At 47.2% G+C, this 20,840-nt stretch overlaps 1 protein-coding gene across 4 annotated transcripts; it reads right to left on the reverse strand.

The window, feature by feature from the left end:
* Window positions 1-18: 18 nt before the first annotated feature.
* AKR1E2 (aldo-keto reductase family 1 member E2) lies at window positions 19-20,180 on the reverse strand. 4 transcript variants are annotated; one of them, XR_750254.1, is made up of 10 exons: window positions 20,014-20,180; window positions 15,584-15,751; window positions 13,025-13,141; window positions 10,698-10,832; window positions 8,935-9,057; window positions 6,712-6,809; window positions 4,690-4,762; window positions 4,047-4,130; window positions 788-939; window positions 19-592 (listed from the first exon to the last, which is right to left on the reverse strand). XR_750254.1 is itself a non-coding variant. In XM_010384328.2 (10 exons), the coding sequence occupies exons 1-10, from the start codon at window positions 20,050-20,052 to the stop codon at window positions 550-552; spliced, it is 963 nt and encodes a 320-aa protein (XP_010382630.1). In that variant the 5' UTR covers window positions 20,053-20,170; the 3' UTR covers window positions 19-549. The 4 variants fall into 4 exon arrangements, 2 of the variants coding, with proteins under 2 accessions (XP_010382630.1, XP_030797297.1); XM_010384328.2 differs by having other exon boundaries at window positions 857-939; window positions 20,014-20,170; XR_004060164.1 differs by lacking the exon at window positions 20,014-20,180 and having other exon boundaries at window positions 15,584-16,411.
* Between the last annotated feature and the right edge of the window lie 660 nt (window positions 20,181-20,840).

Here is a 20,840-nt window from a genome sequence, read left to right on the forward strand (position 1 = left end):
AAGAAACTAAAATTCAGATTTTTAAGGAAGAAAAAAGCCTCTTTATTGAATTCTGACAGTGTCCCAGACTTATCCCATTGCACTTCCAACTGGGAGAAGGGAAGGACTCTGCTTTAGAATAACCTGGGGGTCATTGGCAGGGCCGAGAAGGAAGTGAAGGTGATGTGGGCTGGCCTGGGGCACAATTGGTGGAGCCGCGCAATGGGGCAGAGACACATTACACTGTTTCCTCAGCTCTGCAGATCGCTTAAATAATTCCATAAGATAAAGTTTTCTTAAAATGTGAAGGCAAATTTCATTGATCAATCATCAGTGTCTTTTTTCAGAGTAGAGGCCACACAGGCTGTCTTGGAGAAACCCCATTGCCTTCACTTAGAACACACTCAATTCTCCAGATGTGCCAGAGAAGGCGGCTCTTGCACCCCCCCGACTGTGTGGCTCCTATCCCAGGCACAGCTGCCCTGGCGCTGTGATGACAGAGGAGGGTCAACATCACCAATGGTGTTGGTGCATCTGGGCTGAGCAGAAACAAGGAACGGGAAGCTGTCCTCAGTATTCTATGTGGAAAGGATAGTCTTTGTGATTTTTAGTTCTGAAAAACAGAATAACAAATCAAAAACAGAAACAACGAGTGATTATTTTTTAAGAGAAACATTTTAAATGATATAGTTATACACTTTTAAACTCCCCAGTGCGTGAAATTAGCTTCATTCAGTGGCCCATCTTCAAACAGGAAAAGAATTACAATGAGAAGGTTTAATTAATTTAAAATGTATATGATAAATACCTATTCAGACACCAGTCATCCAATCTGTATATTCTTCCCTCTATTTTTAAAAGAAGGAGTCATATTTACATGGGGAATGTGGCCAGTCGGAGATTCCTGTCTAGGCTGAGGATGTTATCCATATCATGCTGTGTTAACTCAAAATCAAACACCTGGAACCAAAACACAATGTTTGTAGAAAACTTGAACCAAAACACAATGTTTGTAGAAAACTTAACTTTAATTCACATTTAATGGAGCACATGTTACCTACATAGCACTGTGCTAGACCTGCAAGGGACACACAGATGTAAAACAAACACTTCATCAGACACTTGGAACTTCCCTGAATCACAGCCTGGATTCCCCAAATGCCCTTTGATTTTGATCATGTGACTGGTGTTGGCTTGGCCTTGGGTACACTTAGGAAGCCTTGGAAAGATGGAAATATATACTGCACTCATCTGAGTGGAATAAAGGACATGTGGTAATAGTTAAAAGGCATGGCGGCTGGGTGCAGTGGCTCACGCCTACAATCCCAGCACTTGGAGGCCAAGATGGGTGGATCACGAGGTCAGGAGTTGGAGACCAGCCTGGCCAATATGGTGAAACTTCATCTCTACTAAAAATAAGAAAATGAGCTGGATGAGGTGGCGTGTGTCTCTAGTCCCAGATACTCGGGAGGCTGCGGCAGGAGAACCGCTGAACCCAGGAGGTGGAGGCTGCGGTGAGCCGAGATCATACCACTGCACTCCAGCCTGGATGACAGAATGAGACTCCATCTCAAGAAAAAAAAAGGGCACAGAATTTTTCCCACTGACTCTGCTACCCTGCAAAACCCCAACAAAACCATTTGTTCCATACACCTGCCAACTAAGGACCCACTTGGCCCTGGGACTATGAACTCTAACAGTACCATATCACAGAGTAAGTTTTCTAAGTGATCCATTTTTCTTCCTTGAAAACAGTATTCTTTTCTGCCCGTCCCTCCCCTTTTCTTGTCCCCACACACTGAGGAATAGGACCCATGGCTACAGCATCAGCGCCCATCCTGGCCTGGCAGAGTGGCTGTCTTGTGGTAGGAGGAGGGGTACACTGAGTGATTCCAATGCAAGGACCTGGAGTACCCCCGCCTCTCCCCCACAAGAGCCTCCCCCTCCTGAGGCCAGGAGAAAGTAGCCTCAGCGTGTCATCTGGAGGGAGTGGGGAGTGCTGGGGCTGGGGTAGGGGGATTCTTGGGTTTAAAGGGAATTGTGAGCAGTTCTAGAAGAGTCCCTATAAAGGGTGGGCAGCCTTGCAGCAGCAGTTCTGAGAGGCACTGGGGCCACAGGAGGCGGGCCGGGACAGCACTCTGCACTGGGAGCCCTGTGCCTGCGCCACTGGGTGCCTCTCTTCTTCCCGGCTCCCACCTCCTCCTGATAGCATGAGCACTTCCTCCAGCCCCTCCTAACCCACTGCTGCTCTCTGTGCTCAGCCATCAGATCACTTCTGCTTTGGCCCTCAGGTCTCATGTCAGCCTGGTCCTGTCTCACTGCCTGGGGATGGCATTTCCCCTCGGTGTGTAGCAGACCTAATAGAGGAATGGGGGCATCTCAGCTGGGTCTGAGGTCCCCGTTTCACATTCACTGCCACTAGGCCATGGGGATCCCATCCCAGGCATTGAGAGCCACGAGGGCAGAACTGGGGCAGACGTGGCCCCTGCCACCTGCTGAGTTGCTCACTCAGTGGCTCCTCCCATGGGAGGGTCAGATAATCATCCCCAGCCTATGTCCTCCCAGGGGCAATCCTAGCTGCCCTGCAGGGCACAGAGGGCACCTTAGACCAGGCCCCCATGTGGAGCAGATGCCAGTCAGTCAGCAATACTCAATTCTAACCACTACAAGAGACCTGCAGCCTCATTCCAAGAGGCCTGTCAATAGCCATTGGAGAGAACTGAGTTTACAGCTCAGCCAAATCCATACTTTGTAGGTTTAAGGTTGGCTGGTCACCCAGAGCTGCTCTGGCTATTCAAAGAGCAGGACGCCTGAGAAAGGAGAGAAGTGCATGCAGGGAGCAGGTGAGCTGGACAAGGGCCTGGCAGGGAGAGCGCTGTGGACACCCTGAGGAGCCTGCCCATCCCCTGGTCCTCCCATCGTGGGTGGCCTGTCTCTCCTGTCAAAGGCAGGGCTATGCCCACTTGCAGCCAGCTTGGCATGCACAGTGAGACTGAGGGCACAGGCACTGCTACAGATGGGTCAGTCAATAAAGCCCGGTGGCAATGCTTGCTTGGCACAACCAAACAGAGCCCTGAGGATGCAGCAGTGCCCCGTGGAGCTCATGGGCAGCTCGGACACCCAAAGGGAGCACACTCCTGGGCACATGCTGTCTATGGAAATGCAGCTGTGCAGCTGGCCCCAGGCTCACACACACCTGTGCCGACATGATCAATGGGTGTGGGCTGCCACCAATGTCTGTCATTGCCTGTGAGATCGTTACGGGTGACATCCGTGACTGGGGGTGACTGGCAGCTAAGAGCATCAGGTACTTCCATATGCCAGGCACTATGCCATCCTTTCACTATATCATTACATTTCAGCCTCACAGTGATCCTATCAGAGGGTGGTCTAATGAAGAAACGAAGGCTTAGAGAGAGAAGTTACGCAGCAGTTAAATTGTGAGTGGGCCTGCGGGAATCCCAAGTCCATGACCCTGACTGGGTGATAAACTATGTCGTCAGGGTTGAAACCACACATAGTTCCTTCACATAGCTCCAAAAATAGATTTCACACACCAGTCTTCACTCCTGCCTCTCGGAAGTCACTAGACAGGAGTCAGGACCAGAACCTTCCCACACAACTCAAAGCAGTGTCCTCAGGCCACGTGGGCATACCTCCACACGACAGAAGGTGGCACCCTGTCCACCAACTGCCTCCCCTTTCTCCTGAACACACGCTTAGGAGACATCCAGCCTCCCCTGCTGGCCAGCGCAGCCATGTGACTGATGCACATACTCAAGCCTTGCCCATACAAATCTTCCCAATAAAATGCTCTTCCCTCCTTCCTCATCTTGGGCTGGATGGAGAAGACACCAACACCCTAGGGGAGAGAGGGCCCTAAGATGGAAGGAGCCTGGGTCCTTGGATCGCTGAGTGAAAGGTCAACCGCCAACACCCGCGGTGCAGAGGCAGAGGCCCCTGCTGCACCAAGCCCCGCGATCCTGAGGCTGTATGCTACAGCAGTCATCCCTTGCCATCTAACACATGATCTGAGACCCTCTAAATAAAAGAAGGAAAACACCTACCTGGATATTCTCTTTAATATGACTTGGGGTGATAGATCCGGGGATCACTATCACATTCCTCTGGATTTGAAATCGGATCAAGATCTGCAAGGAAACAAAAAGTCTACTATCACACAAAGGGAAATCCCATGTAGTCTAAGTTATTTGCTAACACTGTTTTATTGTGCAGTGAGAGTCCAAGAGTCAATGAGAGCAGTTACTGTTATTGGCATTTACTGAGCAGTTCTGTCAATATGTTGGTAATGACAGCCATCAGCCCAAGGAGGAGGTCAAGAGAATCTGCTTAATGAGAATTTCTTAACATGTGCCCAGCCTCCCCACTAGACGTTAGAACAAAGAAGACTAGACTAAGTAACTTTTCTGTTCCATCTCACACTAACCATGCATGGAGGTGGTGGGGCAGAGGGAGGCCTGGAAGCTCATCCTCTGAGTCTAGACAGGCTTGGAGACAAGAGTACATGGCTTGAGGGACTGGGAATGTGGCTGCAGACCAACTTCTGCTCAATGCTGGGAGGGTCTAATGAGTCATAGACTCACCTGGGTGAGCCAGTCCCTTCCTGGGACCTGCCAAGCCCCAGGACTCCGCAAGGATGTGAAGCCGTCAGAGAACCCCACCTGGCTCGGAACAGCCCTCCCTCAGTACCTGAGCAGGAGACTTGCTGTGTTCCTTTGCAATCCTCTGGATCACAGGGTCGTCTATCAGGTCAACCCCTTCACTAGAGAGACATAGCACAGGGGGGTGAGTCAGGAGATCCAACATGGATGTCCCTTTCTTTAGAAAGAAGAAATCTTCGTCCAAAATGAAAGATTTATTTTCTGATCATGACACATGCTGACCATAGGAAATTTTTAAATGCAGAAAAGCACATCACCCCACATTTCTAGTCTGGAGATAACCACTGCTAACACTTTGGTGAACAAGGCTACATAACATCACTTTTCATGTGTATTTTGTGCTTTTCCTCAAGAACCAGGTGGCCATGTCAGCGCACGCAGCCAGTGGGCTCTCAAGCTTTGACTCCCCCTGACTCTCAGGGCTCTCTGACTTCTCAGCTTCTACTGTACGCCCTGGCACAACGCTGCAAATCGTATCTGTTGATGATGATACTTTCAGAAAAGTTCACCCAAAATATCACTAAAAAGTGAATACTGTGAACATGTGGAACCTTTAAAAGTGATTTTGAAGATGATCATAGGGTCTCTACGCATCCTCTGTTCAGGCACGGGTGGGCCCTGAGAACTCTAAGGATTCATTTTTTCAACAAGTGTGTACTGAGCCATCACCCTGTTTCAGGCATTGTGCTATCATTGTCCTCAAGGTCTCCTGAAGGAACCAGAGTGCACAGTGGCCCGCCCCAGTCAGTCCGAGAGCTCCCTGACTCGCTCCATCAGAGGATCCTCTACCCCAAAGCTCAGCTACGGAATGGACCCAGCCTTCTAGGGACTTTCCAGCTGGTACCAAGTTCAAACACACATGCTCCACTTCACAAGGAAAACACACAGGTGATAAAAGTCAAGTAATTTCAGCCTTTTGGGGGTTCCCAATGTTTCCCAGGTGCTGAGCTAGGAGCTGGGAAGAGAAGAATAAGTAAGATACCTGCACGCTGGTTGCTTTGACTAGTGGAAGAGACTGAGAAGAAAATCACAAGACAATGTGACAGGGGCTGTGTAAGAAACATAAATAAGGGGTCAGGAGGGCTTCCTGGAGGAGATGATGCTGGACTGAACCTTAAATTAGAAACTGGAGTTTGCCAGATTTAAAAAAAAGATTTGTGGGTAAAGAGAACTGTATTTGCAAAGGCACAAAGGTGAGAAAACATGTTCTATCCAAGGACCCCATAGCAGCTTCATGTGGCTGAAGCCCAGGATGTTCACAGGGATAGGGACGAATGAGGCCAGAGGCAGGCAGAGGTCAGGCTGGCTGCATCTCAGAGGCCACACCAAGACCTGAATAATTTTTCCTAGGAAAGTGATACGATCATAGGAAAGGAAAGAGACAGCTCCTTTCAGCTTCCTCTGGGAGCAATGGGTTGGAATAGAGTGGGCCAGGGAGGGAGCCGAGGGGTTCCTCTAATGACCTCGGGAATTCCACTTAACTAAGGCAGTGACAGTGATGGCAGAAATGAAATCATGAGACAAAGTCCAACTTCTCCTGGCAGAATAATCACCAGACTCTGGTGCTGGATTGGACTAGGGATGTGGGAAGGGATGATTTCCAAGCTTCTGGTTAAGGTGGTTGAATGGCTGGAGGTCCCTTAGCTGATCGAGGGAGCACAGAACAGCTGCAGGGCCTGGGTAAGGATGACAGCAGGCTGCGCTTTATCCAACCACGGAGAGACCTGGGGAGTATCCTTGTCAGGAGGTCAGAAGGGGACTGACGCCCTGGTGGGGAACTCAGCAAAGGGGTCACTCCAGGCTGGTTTATGTCCCTGAAGAGGTCCTGCCCCTCCCAGGGCAGTCCACTCACAGCCACTCCCTGGCTTCCAATAATAAGCCATGTCTTCAACCCCAGGCTTGAGAGGTGTGGACAGCCCCCTGTGGTCCCATCCCTACACACCCTGTCAAAATCTCCGTTAAATCCTCCCTCAATCATCCCAAGGAAATGAGAAGGTGGTACCTACTTCCCAGTCGGACTCTGACTAACACACCACTGATGTATCCTTACCACGAGCCACCAAGAGGACGGTAAGCAGTCACGGACACATCTCTGGATTGGCAAAAACTGATCAGATTCTTCTGAGTAAGATATGGGTGGCACTCAATCTATAACAGAATCACAGCTTACATAAAATTCAGACCACTGGTGTTCAAGAAAAGCTCTACAAGATAAGACCTACGTCAAAGTCTTGGCTGTCACCGAGTAGCCATGGGGGCCAGCTCCAGGCCTAAGTGTTTCTGTTGTGAGGAGGCTGGACAGAGCAATCTCCAAGAGTCCAGCGGCTGTCATGGTCTCTGAGTCCATGGCCTTGGGGATGCCTACATCATCTGAATGTTCCAATACTACCTGCTCTGAGGGGCCTTCCCAGAGCACTCAGGTGAAGACTGTAACACTCCATAGCTCCCATCTCCCCAGGCCTTTATTTTCCTCTACAGCATCTATCACTATCACTTTTACATATTTGCTTATTGTCTTTCTGTGGTCACCAAGATCTAAGCCTCATGAAGACAGAGATTTTTGTTTGAATTTGTTTTGTTCATAGATGTCTCGCCAACACTAAGAACAACGTAGACACGTAGGAAGTGCTAAAAATATATCCACTGAGTGAATGAATGAAATTGAGGAACTACATGTGACAAATACCTGCTACCGGGGACTTGAATGATCATTTTAAGAAGCTAGAGAGCAGGATCACTGTCTCTTGCACATTCTCCAAACTCTCATGTATAATTCCAGGTTATAGGGATATTTAAAATAAATATTTAGTGTAAATTACAGAGAACTATGAATAGTGCTTTTGCTCTCAGGAACATGCCACGCTCATCAAGATCAGCCTCTTTGGAAAGTCTCCAAAAGAGAGGCCAGCCTTTCTGGAGCCTTCCGAATCCTGTGTTCCTGGGTGTCCACCATCCTATCGGAAAGCAGACCCTCCACTCCACCTTGTCTACTCAGACTATGCCATAATCACTTCCAGGTATTTAAAGTGCTGAACAACTAAAAATACTGACACAAAACGGAAGCTACTATCCGTATAAACATATATAAAAACTGATGTACATAGGGTTGTATACAAGGCAAAGTTAAACTACATTAGAAGCTGGGTCAGAAGCCAGGTTGCTCTTCATGGTGGCGGCCACAACAGGACCCAGGGGAGCTACTGAATGGCTGAGGGCCTTTTTCTTGTTCTGGGTGCTGAATACTTGAGTTTGTACACTTGCAAAAATTCATCAAGTTATGTATGCCTTTTATGATTCACACACTTTTGTGCATCTATTCTATATAGAACTTTTTAAAAAAGCATATTTATTTTAAAAAATAGAACGTGATGCTCTATTCTTAATAGTCCCAAACTGGAAACTGTCCAAGTACCCATGAACAGCAGAATGAATAACTCAGTTGCGGTTAATTCACAAAACAGAACACCACAAGCAACAAGACAGTGCTAGCTACAATCACATGCATAGAAACACAGCGCTGTGTGAGAGAGGCGAGCACAGAGGGGTTTATGCCGCATTATTATTTTATCTGTGTAAAGTTCAGAAGTGAATCCCAGCTGCTGGGAATGGGAACGGTGCTGTGCTCGACAGGGGTTACGGAGCACTGGAAGTGCTGTTTACTGAGCTGGATGCTGGTCCCAGAGCTATGCTCAGTTTATGAGAATGTATACAGTTCCATTTTCACATGTGCACTTCTACTCTTCAATAAAAAGCTTAAGTATCGTATGAATGATCTTTGAACATACAAAGCTACTCTAGAAAATACAGTAGTTCTTTCCCCACAAGTCTTTTCTCTGCATTAAAAAACGAAGTGCCTGCATCAGCTTCAGCAGCCTGTGAGCCTGGCGTGAAGCCATCTGGTCATCCACTCTTTCTTGCTGCAGTCTGCAGGCTGGGAAGAGATGGAGGGGAGGTCCATGCTCCCGAATGAGGGTGAGGCCCCTGCCAGGACCCTAACCACTTCTGAGCACACCTGGTGACCTGCCTGTACCGCACATGGAGGGCCAAGTGCCAGCTCATGCCCTGCCTGCCAACTGTACCACCTACCCAGACGCACCTTCAAGAAAGCCACTTGGCTAGCTGCTGCCTTTAGTCACCATTCTGAGTGCTGCCAGAGGAGAACAGGCATGTTTTGTGCTTCACCCATCCTCCCATTTCCAGAAGAGCCCTATGGAGGTGGCAGCTGGGGGACCAGCCACACAGGTTAAACTCTCTGATGCTTCCAGCGGCTTACCTGGTTGGTTACTGGCTTGAACCTCAACCCAGGCTTATTCAAAAGCCTCTCAAGTTGCTCATGGTTGAAGTTTGACACCCCGATGTTCTTCACCAGCCCGGTGATCACCAGGTCCTCCATGGCCTATAACAGAACAATGACTCCACTGGGTGTGAAGCTTCTCTCTGCTGCACTGACACCCTATGTCCCTCACCAGTTCTGTATGTATTCTAAAACTGGGTGCACCCAATGTTTTCGTAATATTTTACTTGACACTTCAAAAGCATTTCTGCACTCAAGGTCTGAGTCCAGTCCCATCTTTCCTGGCTAGGGGATGCTGGGCAAGTTGCATGGCCTCACTTGGCCCTAATTTTCTCAGCTTCAGGACAGGGTGACACTGCCTGTGCCACGGGGATGTTTAGGGGTAATGTGGAATCACAGAATGCGTCATCTAAGGCTGGCGTCCAGCACTCGACACATGTGAGCTCTTCTTGTTTCTAGTCCTCCTGATGTCTGGCCAGCATGTCTGCTGCAGATTTTATTTGTTCACCTTTCTTTCCACTGAGACACTGACCTTCTTAAGCACACGGATGCATCATCATTCTCCTATCCCACCTTCTCCACTTACTATTTTAAGGAACTTTTGGGCAGAGCAACCTAAAGCTCTGAGCTGGTTACTGACCAGCAAGCCAGGCTGCCCTGAGCTTCAGGAAGAGCACGGCTTCGTGCCAGGGTCCGTAGTCAGCAGCAAGTCCTGAGTGACCAATGGGCCAACACGCAGCAGTTAGTTACTGCCTCAACTCTGCAACAATCACCGGAACCTCGCTGGTGCTACATGAGCACCCTAGAGTTTAACTCAAATCTTTTAGGACATAAAACAGTGTGACAGAAAGGGTTGAGGCCCTTGGGCCCTGGTCCTGACATCGCAGATACCTTAGGGCAGTCTTTGTCTTCTACTGATCGGGGGAACCTAGCCTGGGACTCCTCCCTGTTCGAGGGTTCCCTTTGGCCTCCTCCCTGGAGAGCTTCACCCAGCAAGCTCTGTCCTAACCTCAGCATGCTTAAGCTTAAGCTTACTTTCTTCTTGGGTCTCAAATGTGACGTCCCATCCCACATGCTGGTTAGCAAGACCATAAGACCACATGTGCTCTGTCAGCCATGCTGGAGCCCAAGTCTGAGACCCACGCCAGCTTGTGGGTCAACTTCCAGGAACCACCACCTCCTTAATTTCCTGCTCAAGACTTTACTGCAAGCCCCTACAGTAAAGGGCTATTTTTGGTCTGAACTCTGGAAATGGGCTGACACTTGGTAACCTTCCCCGACACTGGTGTCACCTCCCCAGCCTGAGCTTCCATGTTGCCAACTTCATCACTCTGAAATGCTTGAGAGAAAAAGAAACTGTAAAACATTAACAGTGGTTACTGCTGGGTGCCGGGAAAATAAATTTTTTGATGTTAGTTTAATACGGAAGAACTCTCCTGCATTTTCTGAAAGAAATATGGTTTTTTAATCAGAAAATAAATATCTGAGAAAAAAAGTGAGGTCTATAATGAGCTACCCCTTAAATAATGTGTCAAGAGGGCTGCACTACACCAAACCAAAGGTAACAAGAGAGTCACTGAGGTCTCTGAGTTCTTCAGGTACTGATTCCTTGTTTGTTCTGCAAACCCCACATCTCAGGTAGACAACCTTGATGTCTTTGAACACAAGTAGCTCAGGGCTCACTGCATCCTGGGTGGAGACCCACACAGGATGAGGCTGCCTGGTGGTATGGCTCAGCTCACCTCCCACGTGTCCAGGAAGTCCGTGTCACCAGGGATGACCATGTCACTCTCGTCCAGAGGCAAGTCGTGCACTCCAGGACGTGAGAGGCAGAAGGAAAGTTCACTGCAGCTCATGATCCATTCTGGATGAGGAGGCTGTGAAGAAGGACAGTTGAGATGTGTGAAAAACACAAACAAACAAACCAACATGTGCCAGGAGACCTGCATCCAAGCCACGGCCCTGTCACTAAGCAACCCCAGCCTGGCCATGTGACCAGGCCCGGTCTTCACCTTTCTAAGAAAAGACCAATGGCTGATGGACTGGATGGCTGGCAAAGCCTCTGCCAGCCTGATGTTCACTGTCCATCTCTCACAGATGGGAAAGGAAGACCCCGTATCCTCACTGATGCAAGGCTGTCCTCTCCCATCACCTCCAGAAAACAGTTTACTAATTTCGGGTAAAGAATGCGTGAGGAATGCATTTTCTTCATGTCTTATAGGGCCCAGTCAACCCTCTCCTGCCTCCACTGTTAGGGTCTTGTCTTCTTTTCTTAGAATCCCCATGATGATGACAGGTGAGGAATGAGAATACAAAGGTGCACAGGAGGTAGGGGGCAGAGAGAGACACCCTGAAAGGGCGAAAACCTAAAGTCACCCTTCAGAGCAGCACTGATGTGCAGTCCAGCTACCTCCCTCATGCACTCCACATAGCATGTTAAGGGTGAATGTCATTATTTAATGACACCTAATCACACTGCTAAGCAACAGTGGAAGAATGTCACATGTTCCAGCCTGGTCCACATGCAAGAGGCATTTTCCATGATGAGCTGAAGTAATGAACAGTCTCGCTTTAAAGCCACATCCCATGTTGACATTTATCCAAGCCTCCACAGAATTGCAGTCCGGGACTCATACTCAGACTCTGATCTAATTGTCCAGCATCACACAAGGCCCAGCAGTTCCTACTGGCCAGAAGACATGCTGACGATGCTGCATTATCCTCCTCTGTAATTTGCTGGGTGATCTGAGACCTTTTCCTTTTCTACCACCCAGAAATCCTAAGACAGGAATCTGCTAAAGGATGAGGGCAAGCAAAGTATAACAAATGTCTGACCTGAGCATATACTTCTGGGCTCCAATAATCTAACTTAAACCTTCAATGTTCTGTGTCTTAGTTTTATCATCTCTCCAAAAGGGATGTTAATAGTGTCAACTTTGTAGAACTGTCATGAGAATTAAATGAATTAATATGTGTAAAGCACCTAAAATAGTTCTGGGTACATAATTAAAACAATGCTGGCTGGCACTGAATGTAATATAGCTATAGCCATTGTTTTAATTATGATTTTCTGCATGCAGTGAATTTCAAAGACATAGACATCACTCTGGTTTTGCCCTCTGGCTATCTTCCACTCTTAGTCAGTGTGACTAATAGACAAGCTGCCCACATCATTTATGGAAACTAGATACAAAGCCTTAGTTAAGTAAAGCTGTGCAAGGAATGAAGTGTTTTTTGTTATTTTACTCTAAAACAGTAACCAACAGTGTGGTAGCATAAAGAGAACTTCTCACAGGTTGGTATGTAAAAGACTCCTGAGCAGCAGGCACCCATTCCATTGTAGGAAGAACATCCCTGGAAGGGCTTCTGTATTTCACAGGTGCCAACTGTGTGACCAGGCCCTCGCCCAGGCAGGCTGTCATCACAGCCCGGGGCAAATGTGCAGGGACATCCTGGCTAGGACCTGTGTGAGACAGAAGCAGGCTGCCTAGAGTAGGGAAGCCGCACGGCTAGACTAGGGTAGCTTCGTGGCAGAGCCATGGCTCAGATGCATGCTCCAGAAACACTGTGAAGCAACTAAGAGAATAAAACCAAGTGGAAAAGTCAACTACCATCATAACCCACCGGACCCTGCTGCAGGTGAACAAGCAATTCTCTCTCATATTGCAAAACAGCATTTACTCCCCAAAGAGAACAGAACCTGCAAGCAGAGACAAGGCCTAGGAATTCACGGGGAACTTTCTCTGAGCAGCAGTATTTCCTCATCTGATCGCTGCTTTCACCTAAAAACCTAAGGGAAGAAAACCTGCTGCTCTCTTGGCTTGGAAAAAGAGTGACTGGCTTAAAAGACAGACCTGTGGGGGCCTCAGAGGTCAAGCCAAGCCTCTCCTTAACTGAGGCCCAGAGATATCAAGAGGACTGCCCAAATGCCGCAGCTAGCATGTGGCAGGTGCAGCCTGGGAACCCCGGCCCTGATTGCTGGTCCATGCTCTCCCCACCGCAAGACAGGGTGTAGCCACGGGGAGGAAGGTCCTCCAAACCACGGAATGAACTACCTACTGAATGGTACCTTGAAACCCATGGGCCAGTGTATGAGGTAGAGGTCCAAATAGTTCAGCTTCAAGGCCTTCAGACTCCTTCTGCAAGCTGTTTTCACTAAGGACTTCTTGTGGCAGGTGCACCATAGCTACAAAGGAAAGGGGACCAGCGTCACACGTGCCCACCCAGAGCCAGCATGGCACCTGTTCTGTAGCCCCACAAAGCTACTGTCTTGGACCCAAAATAGCCGAGTTGAGATGACCACAAATACAACATGGCAGGTTCTGACGAGAGGATAGGGACATTATCCTCAGAAGAGTTCCAGGACACCTGCAGGGAGAGGCTCCAAAGCTGAACTCCTCCTGCCTGACTCCTCCTCAAGGGAAGCTCAGGAATCCAAGAAATATTTGATGGTTATTTGGATCCCCTGGGACCAAAAACAAGAACGAAAGTGAAATTCCTTCAGGCAGAAAAGATACGATGAAAAATCAGAAGTCTCTATCTTGTGTTTCTCACTTACACAGACTCTGTATGAGGGTTCTCTGTTCCTAAGGCACTGTAACCATGTGGGTTAGTCTATAGGTCAGGTAACTCACACTGCCTTACTTCTTTTAGCTATTGCCTTCCACACTCCCATTAAGTAGAAAAACTTGTGATTTTCCCCTCATTATACTTTTATTGACTGTGACATAAGCTAACCTAAAAGCTCTGTCTCAGCAAGGGAAAAACAAAAATGATAAGTTAAACGAAAGTAAAAGAAAGGGCAATCAAACAAATGGAAACAAGTGAGCACAGTATCTTCACAAAAATTAAAAAATGAACGCTGGAAGTAAATGTATTCCACTGTTAATCACAGTTGTCTCTATGTGGTGTGTATATGTGTGATTTATTTATTTCTAATTACATTTCTATAGCTTTTCCAAATTTCCAAAATAATGAACATATTTCCACTGCTGACTATGATCCACACAGAAGCAACTTGCTCCATATTGCAGGGCGAGCCTCAGAAATCTCCAGTTGCTCACTTCCCTACCTGGACTACTCAGAAGATATTCTCCCTGCTTGGCCAAACACACACCAAGGCTGCTCTCTTATCACCCTCTGCTCTAGCACAGATAGCAACGGTGACTGAAGAACATTAACTTCCATAAAGTAAAACAGAAGGCAATTCAACTATAAAAACAACACTGAATCCTGAGGTATGAAATTTTAGCCAGGAAGATACTCAGGAAATTCTCAAATCCAAAGTCTCATTTTACAAATAATGAAGCTGTGACCCTGAGTCATGAAATCCCTAATACTCATGGTCTTAACATTCCGCTTCCAAATCAAAAGCAAAGGAATTCTTGAATTCTCCACTATCGTAGTCCACTCTGCGTCTTCCACAGGGCCTGCCTCCCAACTACCCTCCACATGCATTTCCTCTTCTCCCTCCTTCACCCACTGTGCCAGTGCAGGTCTTCATCATCTTCCACCTGCACTGCTATTAATATCTCCTACCTGGCCTCCTGCCTCAGCCTCAAATGCAAGCTCCTTTCACCTACTAAAATATTCTATACACAACACAAGTTGCACTCACATATGATACAAGCTGCCCTACTTAAAAACCAAACAGGGCTCCTGTCTCTAGGAAAAAAGCACAGCTACTAACAGGGCACAGCTGAACTTCCATGGCTCAGCCCATCCACCACTCAGCCTCACTTCTCGTTACTCCTGCAACCTGACATCATGTGGTCCAGAGAGACCAAGTGATTTGGTTTGGCTGTGTCCCCAGCCAAATCTCATCTTGAATTGTAGCTTCCATAATCCCTACCTGTCATAGGAGGGACCCACTGGGAGGTAACTGAATCATGGGGGCAGGTTTTTCCAGTGCTGTTCTGGTGATGGTGAATAAGTCTCACGAGACCTGATGGTTTTATAAAGGGCAGCTCCCCTGTACACGTTCTCTTGTCTGCCACCATGTAAGACATGCCTTTGTTCTTCCTTCGCCTTTTGTCATGATTGTGAAGCCTCCCCAGCCATGTGAAACTGTGAGTCCATTAAACCTCTTTTTCTTTATAAACTACCCAGTCTCAGGTATGTTCTTACAGCACCGTGAGAATGGGCTAATACACCAAGCTTCTCACAAACCCCTGCACCTGCCATGCTGCTTCCTGCCTTATGCCTGTGCTCAAGCTGCTTCCTCCACACCCACAGTTTCTCCTTCAGCATACGTGGGGTAGAATTTGGAATCTGCATTTAACAATCACTCCAGTGATTCCGAATTTAGGAATCGCTGTGTAAACAGACTTCATGAGGGCTAGGACTTTGTCCTACTCACCACTGTAGCCAAAGTGCCCATTACTAAATCAATTTTGATAAGGTATCGTTAATTGGGGGTATCTGTGTACTCCTACCTGAATGACCAAGTAAATAATATGAAACAAACCTGCATACAATATAATTCAGCATGCTCATGAAGCTGTGAATATTCTTGTTTATTCTGATTCAAGTATGAAACAAAGTCATCAACTCCCATAAAGAAAGTAGAAAGCCCTCCAGAGATGTAGCATTACCCAAGCTCTGCCAGCCTTGCACAGAGAAGCCCTACCTTACTGGCAATGAACAGATCCTCCCGTCTTACGGCTCCTTCCTTGATCTTGTAACGGATCCCTGCTCCAACCTCCTTCTCGTTGTGGTAAAAGTAAGCACAGTTGAAGTACCGGTACCCTGCGTCAATGGCTCCTTTCACTGCCTCAGTCACTTTCCCCGGAGAAGCCTGCCAAACCAACAAAACAAAGTGTCTTCCCACAGTCAGAGGAATCCAACACAAATCTCCCCTTTCACCCAAGCATGTGGACCACATAATACATACAAAATTAAGTCACTAATTTGGTACTAGTATAATCAGTCTAAAAACAGGTAATGTCAGAGTTATGAAGTAATTTATGAATAATCTAAGTTCCAATTCCTTTACATATTTTGGGAAAAAAACTACAGGTCATTTTTAGTATCTGCAGAAAACTGAGCTACATGGTGTGCTTTCTGAATGATCAAAGCAATAAAAAAGTGTAGAATGAACAATAACTGAGATGCAAAGAGGCTTGAGATTCATCCTGTACACTCAGATACCACAGTGTCCAATAATAAAGGTTGAGGTGTAGACTCACACGAAGGTATCCATACAAAAAGCAGCATATAACAAAACCCAAATGAATGCCATAAGCCTTAAGGTAGTTCAGAAAAGAGAAGAGTCACTCTAAATGAAGCTCAGGCAAGGGAAGGAACTAGAACTAGGGAAGACTATGGGGGTGGGAGGACTTGCAATCACATTAAACTGAAGACTGACAAGGGCTTTATAGTTCACAAAGCACTTTCTCATTGGAGCTTCACAGTAATCCTAGGAGTTAAAGCAGCATAATTATCTTCATTTTATAGGCAACAGATTCAGAGTGGTTGAAAGCTAATGAACCAAGTATCCATCTTAAGTTAGAAAAAGAACCCAAGGAATTGAATGGAAAGATAAAAATATGATAAAGAATAACATCAATAAAATAGAAACAGAGATGTAACAGAGAAGATCAACAAAACCAGAAGTCAGTTCTTTGAAAAACTTCAGTAAAATAAACAGACTTCTGGTCAGGTTGATGAAGAGGCCAACTTTTCAAAAAACTGACATGAATAGAAAGTAAAACATGCAGATAAAATGGACTTAAAAGAAAATATTACCAATAACTATATGTCAATAATTTGGAAAAATGATATAAAATGCGAAAATTCCTAGAAAAATTTAACTCAAGAATAAAGCTTGAATAGTTACATAATTATTAGAGAAAGGAAGTAATTCGGAAAAAAAGAGAAAACCACCAAAGTTTCATAAAATGTACAAGAAATCATCTCAGTTTAACACAAACTTGCAAACAACAGAAAAAGACGGACTTAACTCATTCTACAAAACCAGCATAACCTTGAAATTAAAATCAGACAAAAATATTAAAAGTTACACATTCATCTTATTCGTGAATACCATCGCAAAATTCCTAAGTAAAATAAAAGCAAATTGGATGCAACAATATTTATGAAAAGATAATATACCATACCCATGTTGAGTGTATCTCAGACATCTAAGGATGGTTTGTTATTAGAAAATCTGTAATTCATCAATATTAACAGATTAAAATACAAAAACAAAAGTCATCTCAATCAATATTTGTTAAGATTCAATACCAGTTTAGATTCAAAATCTAAACTCCCAGTAAGTTGGGGAAAAAAATTAATCTGATAGAGTATCAATATTAAAAAAAAACCCATCCTACATCCTTTAAAATCAGGTACAAAACAAGAACAGCCACTGTGCTGGAGGTGCTTTCCAGAAGCACCTAAACAAGTAAGAAGAAGCAATTTTAAGCTTAAAGACTGGAAAAAAAGGAAAGTAAACTACCATTATTTGCTGATGATATGATCATTTGTGTATAAAATTCAAACAAATGTAAGGCAAATTAACAGAAATAATGCACAGTTTAGTAAAGTGGCTGGAAGTGTAATGAATATAGCACGTGAAACAAGTAGAAAACGTAATTTCAGAGAAATATAATTTCCAGTAGTATAACACACTATCAAGAACCCAAGAATAATTCCAACAAAAGACATATATTCTCTTCAGGAAAAACTATACAACCATATGAAAATATGTTAGAAATGAATCATATTTAGGACAATTTATTAACAGAGAAGAATATCATGCTTGTAGAAAAGTTACAAAGATGTCAATTATCTCCAAGTTGGTCGACGGATTTAATGTAGTTCCAATCAAAACCCTAATAAAGTTTTCCATGGAAACTTATAAGCTAGTTCTAAAACTTACAGTGGAGAGTAAGGTGCCAAAATAAAAAGCCAGGACTCAGGTACACGCATCTGCCAAAACTCATCAAATTGTACACTGTAAATCTACAAGAGCAGAGAGAGGTGACCTGCCCTACTAGGTATGAGGGCTTACCAAGGAACTGTAGTAATTAAGACAGCGCCGATCAGGCACACAGATGGATCAAGTGGCCCCTAATAATGAAGAGCCCAGGCTGAGGTCTCCAGACATCTCACGGCTCCGCTTGCTCTCTTGTGCTTCAGTCATCATCTTGAAACACTCCCTAACTAACCGCATGAGGACAGGAGGTGTGTGGAGCCAAGTGGAGTAGCCCCAACCATCCCAACTGAGACCAGCCAACTCCCAAGTGAAGCAGCCCAGCTAAGGTCCACAGAGCTGCTCTCCTGACCCCCCACACAGTAGGTACACACTCGCTGCTGTACACCACTGAGGTCTGGTGTTTGGCCACTGATGTAGCATTTCTGGGGCAACAGATAACTGATAGATCTGTGATGTTCATTCAATATTAAAAATAGCCAAGTAAAAATAAGTCTTTGTATAGACCAGTGATGAGTGATTATGATTAATTCAATTTGATGCACCTGCAGTCCAAGAAAAAACAGAATATTTTGACCGCTTAAGCACAGTTTTCACTAATTTTTCCTTATCCTGTGTGCACAGAAGTCTGGACTCCTGCACCAAATTGTTGCAGAAGTAAAGGGAAGCAAGAGACTCAACGGTTTAATCCATCAAGTGCTTCCTGAATGAATGGCTGCCAGATGTACGTCCTTTACTAGATGCTGAGAACCAATATGAACAAAACGACATTCTTAGCCTCTAAGAGTTGGTAAGCAGGTAGGAGAAATAATTTAAATAATATTTTCATGAGCAGGACTTGAACATTCTGACTCCTTCAGTAACTAACTTCCTATGCGACTTCTTACAGCTTTTATCAACAATGAAGTTTAGCTTTAAAAAAAAAATGAAATTTTAAACGCTTTTTAGTACTGTCTCAAATCACTGGCAAGAATTGTTGAGTTCAAAGTAGAAAAAGGTCATAGAATAGAATGGTGGTTATAAGAGGCTGGGGCTGAGGGAGGTGAGGAAGGAGGGAATGGGGAGTTGCTGATCAAACGGTACAAAGTTTCAAACACACAGGAGACACAGCTTTTAAGACTTACAGCACACTAGGATGCCAACGCTCAACAATAATTTACTGCACGTGTATTTCAAAATACCAAGACATTTCAAACATCTCACCACAATAATAGCTGAGAGAGGTGATGGATATGTTAATTAGCTTGATTTAACCACACTGCAATTGTACACACGTCTCGAAACATTACAGTGCCCCCCATAAATGCAGAGAGCGATAATATGTCCTTTTTCTCAGGCATCAGGGCGGGCTACTTCTAAACAGGGAAGAACATGAGGTCCCAAAGCCTTTAAAGCCTTATCAGCAATTGCAATTTTCCTTTTTTTTTTTTTTTTCCAGCAAGGCCTGGCTCTGTGCCCCAGGCTGGAGTGCAGTGGCGTCATCAAAGCTCACTGCAGCCTCGACTTCCTGGGCTCCAGTGATCCTCCCACCTCGGCCTCCTGAGTAGCTGGGACCACAGCCGCGCACCCCCCCAAGCCCAGTTAATTTGTTGACTTTTTGTAGATACAGGGTTTCGCCATGTTGACCTGGCTGGTCTCGAACTCCTGAGGTCAGGCGATCCTACCGCCTCGGCCTCCCAAAGTGCTGGGATTCCAAGCCCGCACCCCGCGCCGGGCCCCAACTTTTCTTTCTCTCATTACTGGAGAGGAGGCTTCGAGGTTCCCTGCTCAGGCTGAGTCCAGCGCCGCCAAGGCCTCCGCTCTGCATCCCCGCTCCAGTTCTGAGTGACTACAAGGGCTCGGCCTCTCCACCCGGCAGCTCCGCCCAACGCCGCGGCTGCAGCCCCCGAGTCTGAGGCATCGCTGCCGAAGTCCCCGCTTCTCGCGGAGAGCGCCTCCGCGGGCAGCACCGACTCGGTTTTAGGAAAGGCCGGGCCGGGTTGCGCGTGGGCGGTGGCCGGGCGCCGGCCAGACGGAGAGGAGGCCGCCGCACTTCTCCCCAGCCCCGGCCTGGGCCCCGTCGGGCGTCCGCAAGTCCCGCGCTCCCCTAGGTTCGGCGCTCCTCCCTGCCGCGTCCGCGTCACCTTCCAGCAGCTGAGGCCCACGGCGGGGATATCTCCCATGACCGCCGCCGCCCAGCCGCCCCGCACGCGACTACCCACAGACGCCGCGCCAGTTACCGCCGCGCTGGCGACGGGCGGCTGCGATTGGCTGGAAGTGCCTGGTGACGGTTGACAGTCCGACAATGGCTGGAAGCGTGAACGCTGGGCTTCCTGACTGGCTGCTGTTGTTGCGCCGCGGGCACTCTGACTGGCTGGTGTTATCAAGGACGGGCATCCTGATTGGCTGGAGGCGCAGAGCCAGCGGGCGTCTCAAATGGCTGGAAGCGTCATGCTCTGGACATCCTGATTGGCTGGCGGCATGCACGACGGAGTTTTCGATTGGCTTGCAGAGCCACGCAGGAGCGGGGAGGGGTTTCCAATTGGCTGGCATTACCGCTCACGCCCCCGTAGGCGTGACGTCCTGGTTGCCTTCTCCCTCGCCCAGGGTGCACACGCGACTGAGGGTAGGGCAGAGGTGCTAGGCTGATGGGCAGAGAGTCCTCACCATTCCAGGGCGTCTCCATGGCCAGGCCATCCTAGGGCAAGCTCTAGGGTCAGGGTGCGGTGTCCTGCGTCCCCTGGGCCACAGGGCGCGCGGGAGTGGGGCCCCGCCCCCTTGTACCAAGGATGGCCATTCTCAGGTGCCCTGAGGCCCCCAGCCTGGGAGAAGCGTGCCTGGTTTTGATTCCCCGTCAGGGACCCACCGTGCCCTTGGAAAAGGCCTTCCACTCCCTGGGGTCCTTCCCGGCCCAGAGCAGCTGGACTTGCAGGACAGCGGGGGTCCTGGGTGGTGCAGGGGAGGCCGAACC

The sequence above is a fragment of the Rhinopithecus roxellana genome, chromosome 11 (genome assembly GCF_007565055.1).
Source record: "Rhinopithecus roxellana isolate Shanxi Qingling chromosome 11, ASM756505v1, whole genome shotgun sequence".
NCBI classification, from domain to species: domain Eukaryota; kingdom Metazoa; phylum Chordata; class Mammalia; order Primates; family Cercopithecidae; genus Rhinopithecus; species Rhinopithecus roxellana.

Bases quoted from the DNA above. Each gene is read 5' to 3' on its own strand.
- AKR1E2 (XM_030941437.1), bottom strand. From the start codon at position 15,838: ATGTGGTCCACATGCTTGGGTGAAAGGGGAGATTTGTGTTGGATTCCT. The intron at 10,833-13,024 runs GTACCATTCAGT...CCTTCTTCACAG, and splicing joins ACTGGCCCATGGGTTTCAAG to CCTCCTCATCCAGAATGGAT. The intron at 9,058-10,697 runs GTGAGCTGAGCC...GTTCTGTTATAG, and splicing joins ACTTCCTGGACACGTGGGAG to GCCATGGAGGACCTGGTGAT.